This window comes from Myotis daubentonii, chromosome 6 (genome assembly GCF_963259705.1).
Source record: "Myotis daubentonii chromosome 6, mMyoDau2.1, whole genome shotgun sequence".
Lineage (NCBI taxonomy): Eukaryota > Metazoa > Chordata > Mammalia > Chiroptera > Vespertilionidae > Myotis > Myotis daubentonii.
Window position 1 is genome coordinate 66,511,336 of NC_081845.1, and position 13,425 is coordinate 66,524,760.

The following is a 13,425-nucleotide window of genomic DNA, read 5'->3' on the forward strand; positions in this document are numbered from 1 at the left end:
AATTCCTTCTTAAATATTGAGATATACCTATGGTACAAATAAATCAGTGATTTTTAAATTAAATATAGATTAAAGCCCTTTAATCCTACCTGTGGCATAGGAAAATATTCTAGAAATAGTTATATTTAACATATTTAATACTGAAGACCATACAAAATTTAAACAACTATTACAGCACTCCAAATTATGTATGGCATAACGAGAAAGGAAGTTCATTTACCACTGAACACTACATAAGGTACCTGGCTAACATACTAGCATACCTCCAATTTGCTTTTCTCAACAGCAGCTTGTAGAGACGGAGAGGCTACCAAAGGCCGAAGGGGAGCATCAGAGGAAGAAATCTGTGGAGTCAGATGAAAGGTCAGGAGAGAAAAACAAAAAGAAGGTAATCAGAACTGATAGGACAGGAAAGAAACAAACAAAAAAACCATGTATTTCTATGATACAGAAGTACTTAGGAGTATGTTAACAAAGGAAAATAATGCATCAAGAAGAATGTATTGCTTTTTTTAAAAATTTCCATCCACATAAAATTCCTTAAAATATTTATTACAGGATAGTGCATGATTAAAAATGAATTTCACTAGGATATAAAATTTATTAAAACCAGGTCATACTGAAAGTATTTAAAAAATAATTAAGCTTTGCCTGGGATTCAATTTTAGTCAATATTTACTATTGAAATACTAATGTATGAAGACATACTGTTCCAAGTAGCAAGAAGGTAGAAATGAGTTTGTGTGTTTTTTAACTTATAGTAACTGTTTTAAGAATGGAAAATAAAACAGATCTGAAGTAGGGGAAATTAAAGTTTTAATCTACTGTTTAAGAAAACAGAAAAAAAAAGGGGGGGGCAGGATATGGAAAAAAGTGGATTAATGCAATATAACAGCAAAGCAGCAGATAGACTTTTAAGCAATTTATACACTTCCTTCTTTAAGATCACACACAAGCACTATTTCCAAAGCTGTACTTGCTGAATTACCCCAGAGCCTTATGAGACAGTTATATATGCAGCAGAGACAATTTATACATGAAAAAGGATTTCATCTAAAAGCTTTCTCACACATGTTCCTACTGAATTTCTATATATATGTAGTTGATCACTTTAATGGAAACATATCTTCCTGCTCTCTTTACTGCAAAAATATAACTGAAATATATTTACAAAATGTGTAGATCTTTGGAGCCATAAAACTGACATCTCTCTATTACCCAATCACATCAATAGTGCATATGAGGAATTTAAAAATTAAAGGTACTACTATAGAAAGGTCATTATGTAATGTCAAAATAACATTATGAGATGACAAATCCTCATTCAATCTGCTTTAGTTATGGCTGCAATTCCTGAATCACAATCCGACTCATAAACCTCAGGGTTATTTTTTCTTTACACATTGTTGTAATTGTGCAAACCAGACATTTAGTGACTACTAATGGAAATTACACATAGAAGAAAATGTTTAAGAAATCAAGCAGCATTTTAAAAGATGGCTTCAAAGCTGGTTTTCCCACTGGAAATTTATTTGCAAAAAATATTTAATCACTGCTTTATGCAAAAAACAAGAGATAAAAAAGCACATAAAAACACTTAGGATGATAACCTATCATAAAGACCTTTTTGACCATGCCCTAGCTGGAGTAGCTCATCGGTTATAGGGTCGGACGACCAATCAATGTGCTTTCTCACACTGATGCCTTTCTCTCTCTCTACCTCTCTCCCACCACCCTTCCACTCTCTCTAAAGTAAAAGTCAATGGACAAAATGTCCTCAGGTGAGGATTGACAACCAAAAAAAGACCTTTTTGCCCAAATTCATGTAAAGCTGGATATAAAAATATATGAGGGCCCTAGCCGGGTGCTCAGTGGTTAGAGCATTGAACTGCAGACCAAAGAGTCTTGGATTCAATTCTGGTCAAGGACACAGGTGACAAAAATATCCTATATAATAAAGCGGTAATATGCAAATTGACCATCACACCCTCACACAAGATGGCCGCCCCCATGTGGGCACAAGACGGCCGGCAGGGGAGGGCAGTTGTGGGCAATCAGGCCAGCAGGAGAGGGCAGTTACGGGCAACCAGGCATGCAGGGGAGGGCAGTTGGAGGCAACCAGGCTGGCAGGGGAGGGCAGTTCGGGGCAACTGGGCCAGCAGGGGAGGGCAATTAGGGGCGACTGGGTTGGCAGGGGAGGGTAGTTGGGGGTGACCAGGCTGGCAGAGGAGGGCAGTTGGGGACAACCGGGATGGCAAGGGAGAGCAGTTGGGGGCAACCGGCCAGCAGGGGAGGGCAATTAGGGGCGACTGGGCATGCAGGGGAGGGCAGTTGGAGGCAACCGGGCCGGCAGGGGAGGGCAGCTGGAAGCAATTGGGCCAGCAGGGGAAGGCAGTTGGGAGCAATCAGGCCAGCAGGAGAGGAGTTAGGCGTCGATCAGGCTGGCAGGGGAATGGTTAGGGGGTGATCAGGCTGGCAGGCAGAAGTGATTAGGGGCAATCAGGCAGGCAGGCAGGCAGGCAAGCGGTTGGAGGCCAGCAGTCCCGGACTGTGAGAGGTATGTCTGACTGCCTAGTACAGGATATTTTTGTCACCTGTGTCCTTGACCAAAATTGAATCCACAGCTCTTCGGTCTGCAGTCCGATGCTCTAACCACTGAGCAACCAGCTAGGGCCCTCTCTACCGACAGTCGGACATCCCCCAAGGGGTTGCAGATTGGAGAGGGTGCAAGCTGGGCTGAGGGACACCCCCGTCCCCTGCCCAGTGCACGAATTTTGTGCACCAGGCCTCTAGTGTGTGTGTGTGTGTGTGTGTGTGTGTGTGTGTGTGTAACAGGAGCATTTAGTATGTTGAGGATTAATTCAAGATAATTAACACTGGACATAACTATATAATGTAATTCCTAGTAATATATAAGATTAGTTACTTGCAAATCTATTGCCATAGAGAAAGAGAAAGAAATAATTTACTCTTACTAGAATATAAACTTTAAAAAAATCACCTTGCTTATTAATGACTAGGGGCCCGGTGCACAAAATTCGTGCACTGGGTGTGGGGGGGGGGGGGGAGTGTCCCTCAGCCCAGCCTGCCCCCTCTCACATACTGGGAGCCCTCAGGCGTTGACCCCCATCACCCTCCAATCGCAGGATCGGCCCCTTGCCCAGGCCTGACGCCTCTGGCCTAGGCGTCCAGCCCGGGCAGCGGGGACCTGCATTGGCAGCGGGGGAGCGCCGCGATTGCGCGGGCTCCGCCCCTGCCCCTGCAGGATGCCTCTGGCTGAGGCGTCCGGCCCGGGCAGCGGGGACCCACAGCTGCAGCGGCCCCGTGATCGTGGGCTTTGCTTTAGGCCCAGGCAAGGGGCCCCTAGCTCCTGGGACTGCCAGCTTCGACCGTGCCCAGCTCCCATCGCTGGCTCCACCCCTACTTCCTGCTATCACTGGCCAGGGCGGCAAAGGCACCTGATTCTCCGATCATGGCTGGGGGGCAGGGCAAAGGTGGCCCCGCCTTTGCCCTGCCCCCCAGCTCTTTGCTCCCCCCTGGGTTTCCAATCACTGTCAGGGAGCTTCTTCCTGCTTTCCCTTTCGCCTCCCTGCATTGTGCCTACATATGCAAATTAACCGCCATCTTGTTGACAGTTAACTGCCAATCTTAGTTGGCAGTTAACTGTCAATCTTAGTTGGCAGTTAATTTGCATATAGCCCTGATTAGCCAATGAAAAGGGTATTGTCGTACGCCAATTACCATTTTTCTCTTTTATTAGTGTTGATGAGGTATAATACATTATATCTTGGGTTAAACGTGATTTTTGTGAACTCTACTGAATTTTCATTACATTAATAATATAAACTCAATTTATTTTGTTCATTAGATTCCACATATGAGTGAGATCATGTGATACTTATCTTTCTCTGATTGGCTTATTTCCTTAGCGTAATACTTTCCAGATCCAAAATAAACTAATGAACAAAATAGATCCAGAGACATAGAACCATGAACAGACTGATGAATTTCGGGGGGGGGGGGGGGGAATGAGAGGTGGGAGGAGAGACTAACCAGGGAACTTATATGCATATATGCATAGCCCATGGACACAGATAATAGTGTGGCAGAGGCTTGGCAGGAACAGGTATGCAGAGGAGGGGGGTCAATGGGAGGGGGAAAAACAAAGCGGAAATCTATAATACTTTCAACAATAAAGATAAATTTTTTAAAATACACAATAGAATAATATAAACTCAAGAGTATAAAATCTTTTACCTTGAATTTTTATTTTCGAAAGTATAAAAAATGTAAAAAAATCATAGAATATCTCTATGAACTTCACTAATATTCACCAAAACTTAACAGTGTGCCATGTTTGTCGCACCACCACCACCACCACCCCCCCCCCGCCCCCTTCCCCTGTATCTCAGCTGCTAGGCTTCACTGAGCCAATTAAAAATGAGTTACATGTATTCAAAGAACATTTTGATGGTTGCCAAACGGGAGGGGAACTTAGGGATGAGTGAAAAAGGGGAACCGATTAAGATGTACAAATTGCCAGTTATAAAATGTCAGAGGGATGTGAAGTACAGCATAGGAAATAAAGTCAACAACACTGCAATAACTATGCATGGTGTCAGATGGATTCTAAACTTATTGGGTAATTGCTTCATAAGATATGTAAATATCTAATCACTATGATATACTAGTACACCTGAAATAATATTGCATGTCAACAGTAACTAAAATTTTTTAAATTAAAAACACTGAGTTAGATAACTCAAAAATGGCTCTAGTAATGACAAAGACACTGATGTTGAAGATACATGTGAAGACTTTGAATAATCATTGCAATACTAGAGGCCTGGTGCATGAAATCTCTTATGATGTGCTCTTCATATATAAATTTGATGTTATTTTGCTGACTGCTGATATCACAAATTTTTTAAACATCAAATGAAAATATTTGCTTATATTCTGTGGCATATTATTAAATACTAGAGGCCCAGTGCACGAAATTAGTGCACTGGAGGGGAGGGGTCCCTCAGCCTGGCCTGCACCCTCTCGCAGTCCAGGAGCCCTCGGGGGATGTCCAACTGACAGCTTAAGGGAGTGGGTCTAAGCCGTCAGTCAAACATCCTTACTGATGCCATGGAGGTGAAACAGGCTGCCATCACCAATGCTGCACTCGCCAGCCATGAGCCCAGCTTCTGGCTGAGCAGCGCTCCCCCTGTGGGAGCACACTGACCACCAGGGGGAAGCTCCTGTGTTGAGCGTCTGCCCCCTGGTGGTCAGTGAACGCCATAGCGACCAGTCATTCCACCATCGGACCGAATGCAAGAGGGTGCAGGCCAGGCCAAGGGACCCCACCAGTGCAGGATTGGGGCCGGGGAGGAATACAGTAGATTGGCCAGCTGGGGAGGGACCACAGGAAAGCTCCAGGGTGTGTCTAGCCCATCTCGCTCAGTCCCAAACGGTCAGACCCTAGCCATGGTCAGTGCACGTCATAGCGACCGGTCGACCGGTCAACTGTCTGCCCCCTGGTGGTCAGTGCACATCATAGCGAGCAGTTAAGCGCCCTTAGCATATCATTAGCATATTAGGCTTTTATTATATAGGATAGCATAGATGACAGTGAGAGAAAACAGTATTTCATTAATAGAATTTATGTTAGGTTATTTTTAGGTGTGTTTGTATAATTAATTGCTATATCAATATTCTGAATAGAAAAAATAAAAATGACTTATAGATATTATGACACTTGATCCCTAAATATTTTATTCCAAAATACATCTTTTATGATGAAGAATTTCTCTTAGCTAAGTATTATACCATTATCACACCTGAGGGGGGAAAAAACAATTCCATAACAACAGCTATCATTTAAAGGTAAAGCCATTTTCGTATACATTACTATATAAAAGTAATTTCCAAATTGTTCTCATGAAAAAAAAATATTATAAATATAGATTTAATTTAAAAGTTTTAAGGGGTGGGGGGAGGTAGAAGAGGGCATAGAGAGGATAAAAGGTGATGGAAAGAGACTTGACTTGGGATGGTGAACAATACAAACACAATACACTATACACAGATGATGTATTATAGAACTGTACAACTGAAACATATATAATTTTATTAACTGTCATTCCAATAAATTTTTTAAAGTTTAGAATATTAAAAAGAATGTATAATGTAAAAAAGCAGTATTTCTATATAATAAAAGGCTAATATGCAAATCGACCGAAGGCAGAACGACCAGTCGCTATGACGTGCACTGACCACCAGGGGGCAGATGCGCTATGCAGGAGCTGTCTCCTGGTGGTCAGTGCGCTCCCACAGGGAGAGTGCCACTCAGCCAGAAGCCCTGAGTCAGGTTCATGGCTGGCAAGTACAGCGGCAGTGGCGGGAACCTCTCCCACATCCAAGGCAATCAGACATCCCCTGAGGGCTCCCAGACTGCGAGAGGGCACAGACCAGGCTGAGGGACACACACACCTCCCCCTCCCCAGGTGTACAAATTTCGTGCACCGGGCCTCTGGTATTTTATAGAACATGCTAAAAGGATTTCTTAAAATTTCACATGAAAACATATTACTTGCTTTAAAGTTAGTCCCTTTTCCCCATAATGCTATAACTAAACTTAGTTATCACACTATAATTGTCATTCTCAATATTATCAATTTTTGTCAGTCTTTCAAAAGATTTCCTCTCCTACATTCATTGTAAATGCAGCCCAAACTCTACACACAGGGTATCTTTGCTCAAAAATACACATTGACAATATGTTAGAACATTTTTTAACAAGATTTTTTCATGGTCAAAGAGAATATATTAAAATATCCTTATTTTGTTAGTATTTGATTAAATTTTTTAGAATATTGCTTCTCCTTATGGACTGAAAAGAAAAACCAGTTTGCATGTAAAATGAGATGAAATCATTGTCTCTAAATTGCTTTCCAGACTTAACCACAAGTTTAACTAACTTATAGCTTGCTTATTAATCTAAAAATCAAAGGCCAAAAAAATGATTGCATCAATAAAGAGAATTAGTCTTAAATTATAACTAACTGGAATGGGAAAATATAATCAGGAAAAAAAACATTTAAAAAACAGTGATAAATCATATTTGATCACTATAGTAAGGTTCAACTATTAGTTATCAAAAGGCTTGATAATAACCAATGAACAGGTTCACTAAAGCCATTAGGGAAGGATAAATTGACCTTTTTATTTTACACAAATTTCCAGAATGTAGTAAAATAATTTCCTCTCCCCCTTTGTTCCATTATTGGCCTTATCTTTTTTTTTTATAAAATTCATAAAATTAACTTAATTAAACGCCATTTAGGCAGTTATTAGACTCTTAGAATATGCTCCTTTCTAAATCAAGAGTTCTGCTCCAGGAGAGCTCATTAACATATTTGACAAAAAGTTCCAATATACAAATTTGACAAAGTATATGACTAGTATATTTTTACAATAAATAAATTGAGCGGTATTGTATGTTAAAGTTCAAGATCTATGGAACAAACTGAAATTAGTGACAGATGAAGATTTTACTTACATTTGTAACAGCTATAGCATTTTTATCATAGTATTTCTTCTTTTCGTATTTATCTCTGATGAAAAATTCCACTGCTCTGAAAACAAATAACTTAAGGAAAAGCATGAGCTCAGTGGCATGTACACGCCCTTTGATTCATTCCTCTCCACAAAGTTTAAATTCTCAATTCATTTTTCCTACTCCTCAGTCTATGTTTTCCTCTCACACTATTTCTATAACTAAACTCTATAATCTACTTTTCTTTCTACCAAAAAAGTTGGTCTCTTTCAAGAAATTTCCCCCAACCAACAAAACCACTCAACCCAATTCTAGAAAGGAAAGTAACTGTATTTCTCAATTCCATGATATTCCTAAGCTCAACTCCATCTTCACCAAACCCTAAACTCAATTAAGGTTCATTTTGGATTTTCAGTATAAAGAAAATAATCAGTACCCACAGTATACCAGACATTGTGTGTTGTCCATAGTTTCTTTCCTTTAATCCTTCCACAGCCCAGTAATGTGTATATTATTATTTTCACATCATAGTTGAAGAATCAGGAACTGGGAAATACTGAACGATTGAGACTGTACTACTTATATTTTTTCCCAATATACATGCTGCCTCTAAGTGGTGGCCAATTTTTTTTCTCCCCCAAATCTGAGAAATGGGGGGGAAGTCAAGAAACTAAAGCCAAGATTACTGCTATTTAATGTTTTTGAAGGTGGCTAAATTAGCCTTTCGTGTTGATGGAGTGAGCCACTTCTAGTGGGATTTGAGAATTGGGGGTTATCTGATATCGATGACTTCTCTTGCCACTCAATTACTGCTTTATCACTAAAAGGAAATTCTTCCATCAAGGATTCTTAACCTTTTTAGTACCATGAACCCCACAGGTAAAACCTGTGGACTCCTTTCTGTGACTCTTAATGCATAAAATAAAATACATAGACTTATGAAGGAAATGAATCACTCTGAAATACAATCTGTGGATCCCCAGGTTAAGACATTCTTCTGTTCAAAAGAAAAGTTACCTAAAGCAGTAAAACAATATATTTTCAGTCAATAACTCCATATTAGAAGTTAACAAAAGCCTTTTAAAAATTGACAGTTGAGGCAATAGATAATAGAAAGAGTTGACAGATCACTACTCAGTGGATATAAAAGAGTTGAGGCATTATGAAAACACCCAAAGGCCTTTCATAATGGCAAGACAGAAAATCTACACATTCAATTTATTAAAATAAGCGAAATGACTGAAGCTGACTTTTAAAGATAGTTTTCTACAACCTATGTCAAAGGCACTTTACATTATCCCTTTTTTCTCCTCTTAACCTATAAGGTAAGTGCCATTTACATCTAAAACTGGGGCACAGAAAGTTTTAGAAGTTCTCTGGAATTCTACTAGTACAGTACAAAAGAGAGTTGTGATTCAAAACTAGGAATGTCTGATATCCACCTTTTCAGAATGTTATTGGTCAACACAAGTTCATTTGTGAATCAGTCTGTTAATTTCTGGTAATGATAATACATGCTTTAAAATCTAAAGAAGAATGTCAATTTGAAGGGCACCTTTATTTTCAAAGTAGCTTTGGCGACCCTTTCAAGTGTAAAGTGCCAGGGCTGCTAAAAGGCTGCTTATTTAGGTATGTGAGCATTTTGGCAGCCAATTTTATACCAAAAATTAACAAGTGTGCCAAGATTTTCATAAAATGCAATGTTATATTTACATAAATTGTTTTACATGTATATCAGCTAAATGTTGTTTTGTCATAATTATAAATCTAAATTTGTATTATATTTTTCTAACAAAAAAAAGATGAAACGATCAAAAAAGCTGGCCCTTTGTGGAAGAACTGAGCAATTTTCATTGTAGAGACAACTGTTATCTCCACAAATGGGAAGAAAAAAAAAACATACTTATTGTGAACAATAAGAGGTCAACACCTCATATAAATATGACCATAATTCGTAAATGCTTTAGAAGTAATCACATTTAATTTGAAAAATCAAATAAGCATTCTTCTTTCTTCTAGGGTGCAGACTAATGTTTCCAGTTACTAAATGGGTATCTCTAAGTACAGTGGGGCCTTGGCTTACGAGTGTCCCGACTAACGAGTTTTTCGAGATACGAGCCATCTCTCAGCCGATTTTTTGCTTTGAGTTGAGAGCTAAAATTTGGGTTAGTATGTGTCCAACACACACCTCAACCTGCCCAAAGTAATAAAGCACGGCTCATTATCTTTCATTTCTAACCCTTAAACTTTCATTGGTACTAAATTCCTTCTCTCCACTGAATTTCATAGAACCTCAGCCAACCTAGAAAATCTGGGGTCATCTCAGTATTTTTCTCAGAAACAAAGCCAAAATAAACCTAACTCAACTGCTCCTACTCCCAAATTTCCTTCTAATCTTTCCAATTGCCTGCTCTCCATTTTCAATGTCACCATTTAATTTATATCTTGTTATTACTCATTTCAGGGCTATACTAAGTATTCTACATGGTCTCTCTGCCTCCAAGATCTCCTTCAACTAATCTTCCTTGTGGAGAAGGTAATGTTTTCAGTGTTTCTCCTGCTTCAAAATCCTTCGAGGTTTTTCAAATCCTTCAACCCGTTTAGACCAATGAAATAAGGTCTAAACTGCTCTATATAGCATTAAAAATTCTTCATAATTTGGAAAATAAGCTTCTACTGCCACTTAACCCACAAAACAAATCTTGTCACATCAAGACCTTAAAATGTTATGTTTCTTCACACTTTAATACTTCTCATACAATTTTTATGTCTGTAATGTACCTCCTACTCTTACCCTAGAATCTTGCTATAATACAAATGGCCTTGGATACCAGATTGCTAAATTTGTGGGAAGGAAGTGGGGAAGCAGAAACAAAAAGTCAAATACAAATACTAATTTTTTAAATATAACTTAAAAGATTTCTACATAAATATGAAAATATATATAATGACTTGTATCTCATGTGTGAAAAGATCATCTTTTTTTTCACTGTTTGACCATACAAACTGTTTTGGTACACAAGTGGATAACATATAACTAATATATAACTGATTTTTAAGAAACTATATTTTACTGCAAATGTCACCTATGGATAGAATCACAAATACCTACAATGAATTAAATATTAATATTTATAGAGCAGCACAATTGTGATGTTGCTTTCTCAAACTTCAATATGAGTTTAAGAAATCCTACAGAATCAAAAGTTTATCTTTAGCAACTGTGAAAACATCCTAATTAAAATGCTTTTGAGAAAATATTCTATTCATTCATTAGAACAGATCTGTAAAGTAAACACAGTTGTGCAGCCTATGCAAATATGGAATGTCAGTAGTGAATATCAGCATAAATTACTTCAGTACTCCACTTACACTAAGTATGTAATTTGCCATTTAAATGTATACATGCCAAACTACTTCACATAAATATAATTACAATATAAAGGTAATCAAAGAAAATCCCTTTGGAAAATATTTTTTTAAATATTCACGATATACACAAATAAATCTCTAATAAACAGTCTAAAACAGTGATGGCAAACCTTTTGAGCTCGGCGTGTCAGCATTTTGAAAAACCCTAACTTAACTCTGGTGCCGTGTCACATCTAGAATTTTTTTGATATTTGCAACCATAGTAAAACAAAGACTTATATTTTTGATATTTATTTTATATATTTAAATGCCATTTAACAAAGAAAAATCAACCAAAAAAATGAGTTCGCGTGTCACCTCTGACACGCATGTCATAGGTTCGCCATCACTGGTCTAAAATAAACTCTCCAATCAAGAGGTGGACATAGACTGATGAAAAGGGACAGATCCAAAGACTGAGAAACAGCGATCAGGCTATCAATCCCCAGAAGGAAAGTAGGGGAGGGCGGGGGTAGGGGAAGAGATCAACCGAAGGACTTGTATACATGTATATAAGCCAAACCAATGGACATGGACAACAGGGGGATGGGAGCATGAGTGTGCGGGGTGGAGGGGGGGGGGGAGGTTGGGGGTTAATGGGGGGGGGGATGAGGACACATTTGTAATACCTTAACTAATAAAAAAATAAAAAAAAAAAAGAGGTGGAAATCACAGCCCTGGCCAGGAAGCTCTGTTGCTTAGGACATTGGTCCAATATGCCAAGGTTACAGTTTGATCTCCAGTCAGGGTAAATACAAGAAGCAACCATTTAAATAAGTGGAACAACAAATTGATCCTTCTTTCTCCCCACCCCCTCAGAATGAATGAATGAATGAATGAATAAATAAATAAATAAATAAATAAATAAATAAAATTTTAATGAAAAATAAAAGAAATAGAGATCAATCAAGAAGAAAAGGTATAATATTTTATACTTAGTAATAATTACATAAAAATACTACGTAGATCATGTATTACCAGATTCCTACCAAAATTTACTATACACAAAGCACAGCCCAGGACAAAGCAAGTTTTATTTTTAATGAGCAACAGTATGATAAAATTCACATCTTCCTAAGCACAGTTAAATATGAACTATAAAAATAAGTTCATTCTTTACAAAACCACAATAAAGAAGTATTAAAGGATACTGATCTGTCTGTGGTCTTCGAAAGTTCTCTGGAAGATTGGCTTCATAGAGTAGTCTTGCTTTAGTATTTCCCATATCCTGCATGCACTACAATAAAAACAAAAATCAAGTATTTGCATTATTCACACAAGCATTTAAAAGTAATTCCTGCCTGGCTAGTGTGGCTTAGTGGATGAGTGTCAACCTATGAACCAGGAGGTCATGGTTCAATTCCCAGTCAGGGCACATACCCAGGTTGCAGGCTTGCCCTCAGTGTCAGACGTGCAGGAGGCAACCAATCAATTATTCCCTCTCATCACTGATGTTTCTATCTCTCTCCCTCTCCCTTCCTCTCAGATACAAATCTATCTATATAAAACCCTAATATGCAAATCGACCAAACGGTAAAACGACAGCCACGATGATGCACACTGACCACCAGGGGGCAAACGCTCAATGCAGGAGCTGCCTGCAGGTTCCAACCGGCGGCAGGGGGCGGGCCCGGCGAGTGGACAGCACCAGACCAGCCAAGGTGGGTGCAAGTGGGGCCCCAATCACCCCGCCAGTCACCCCACAGATCAGCCTGATCACCACCCAGGCCTAGGGACCCTACCCGTGCATGAATTTCGTGCACTGGGCCTCTAGTAAAAATATTTTTTTTAAAAAGTAATTCCTATACACACATACATATATACATATACAAGGTAACATTTATTTCCAGTACATATACTTCTCTTTAAAAAAAAAATACTCTAAATCACAATTATGAAAGTACTATGTTCAAAATAAAAACATATTTCTAATCCTTCACATTTTTTTCAACATATATGGATCCACAGTTTTCTAATGCCTTTTTCTGTGCATATAACAGCATCTTCATTTATACTCACTATTTCCTACAAGTGAATTCCTAGGGTTGTTCATGTGCAGTATTTTTGTTTTAAATATACTACTTGAACAACACTACCATTTTCAAAGTAAACAACTCAAGATCAAATTTTCTTTGTTTTGATTTTCAAAATATTCTGGGATTTCATGATTTTTACTCAAGATCACTATGGGCCGAAACCGGTTTGGCTCAGTGGATAGAGCGTCGGGTTGCAGACTGAAAGGTCCCAGGTTCGATTCCGGTTAAGGGCATGTACCTGGGTTGCGGGCACATCCCCAGTAGGAGATGTGCAGGAGGCAGCGTATCGATGTCTCTCTCATCGATGTTTCTAGCTCTCTATCTCTCTCCCTTCCTCTCTGTAAAAAAAAAAAAAAAAAAAAAAAAATCAATAAAATATGTTAAAAAAAAAAAAAAGATCACTATGGAAAGGAGATAAAAGAGAAATAGTGCTGA

General features: G+C 38.7%; 1 protein-coding gene across 9 annotated transcripts in view; it reads right to left on the reverse strand.

Moving 5' to 3' along the window:
* The window catches only part of SMAP1 (small ArfGAP 1), a 126,597-nt gene that overhangs the window by 54,243 nt on the left and 58,929 nt on the right, over nt 1–13,425 (reverse strand). For 5 of the 9 annotated variants that reach the window (XM_059701249.1, XM_059701245.1, XM_059701248.1 and 2 more), the window contains 3 exons: nt 12,106–12,191; nt 7,547–7,622; nt 264–344 (listed from right to left, as the gene is read on the reverse strand). In XM_059701249.1, the coding sequence (XP_059557232.1) occupies nt 264–344; nt 7,547–7,622; nt 12,106–12,191 (243 nt within the window). The remainder of the gene's footprint in view (nt 1–263; nt 345–7,546; nt 7,623–12,105; nt 12,192–13,425) is intronic. The other 4 variants (XM_059701246.1, XM_059701242.1, XM_059701250.1 and 1 more) reach the window with 2 other exon arrangements.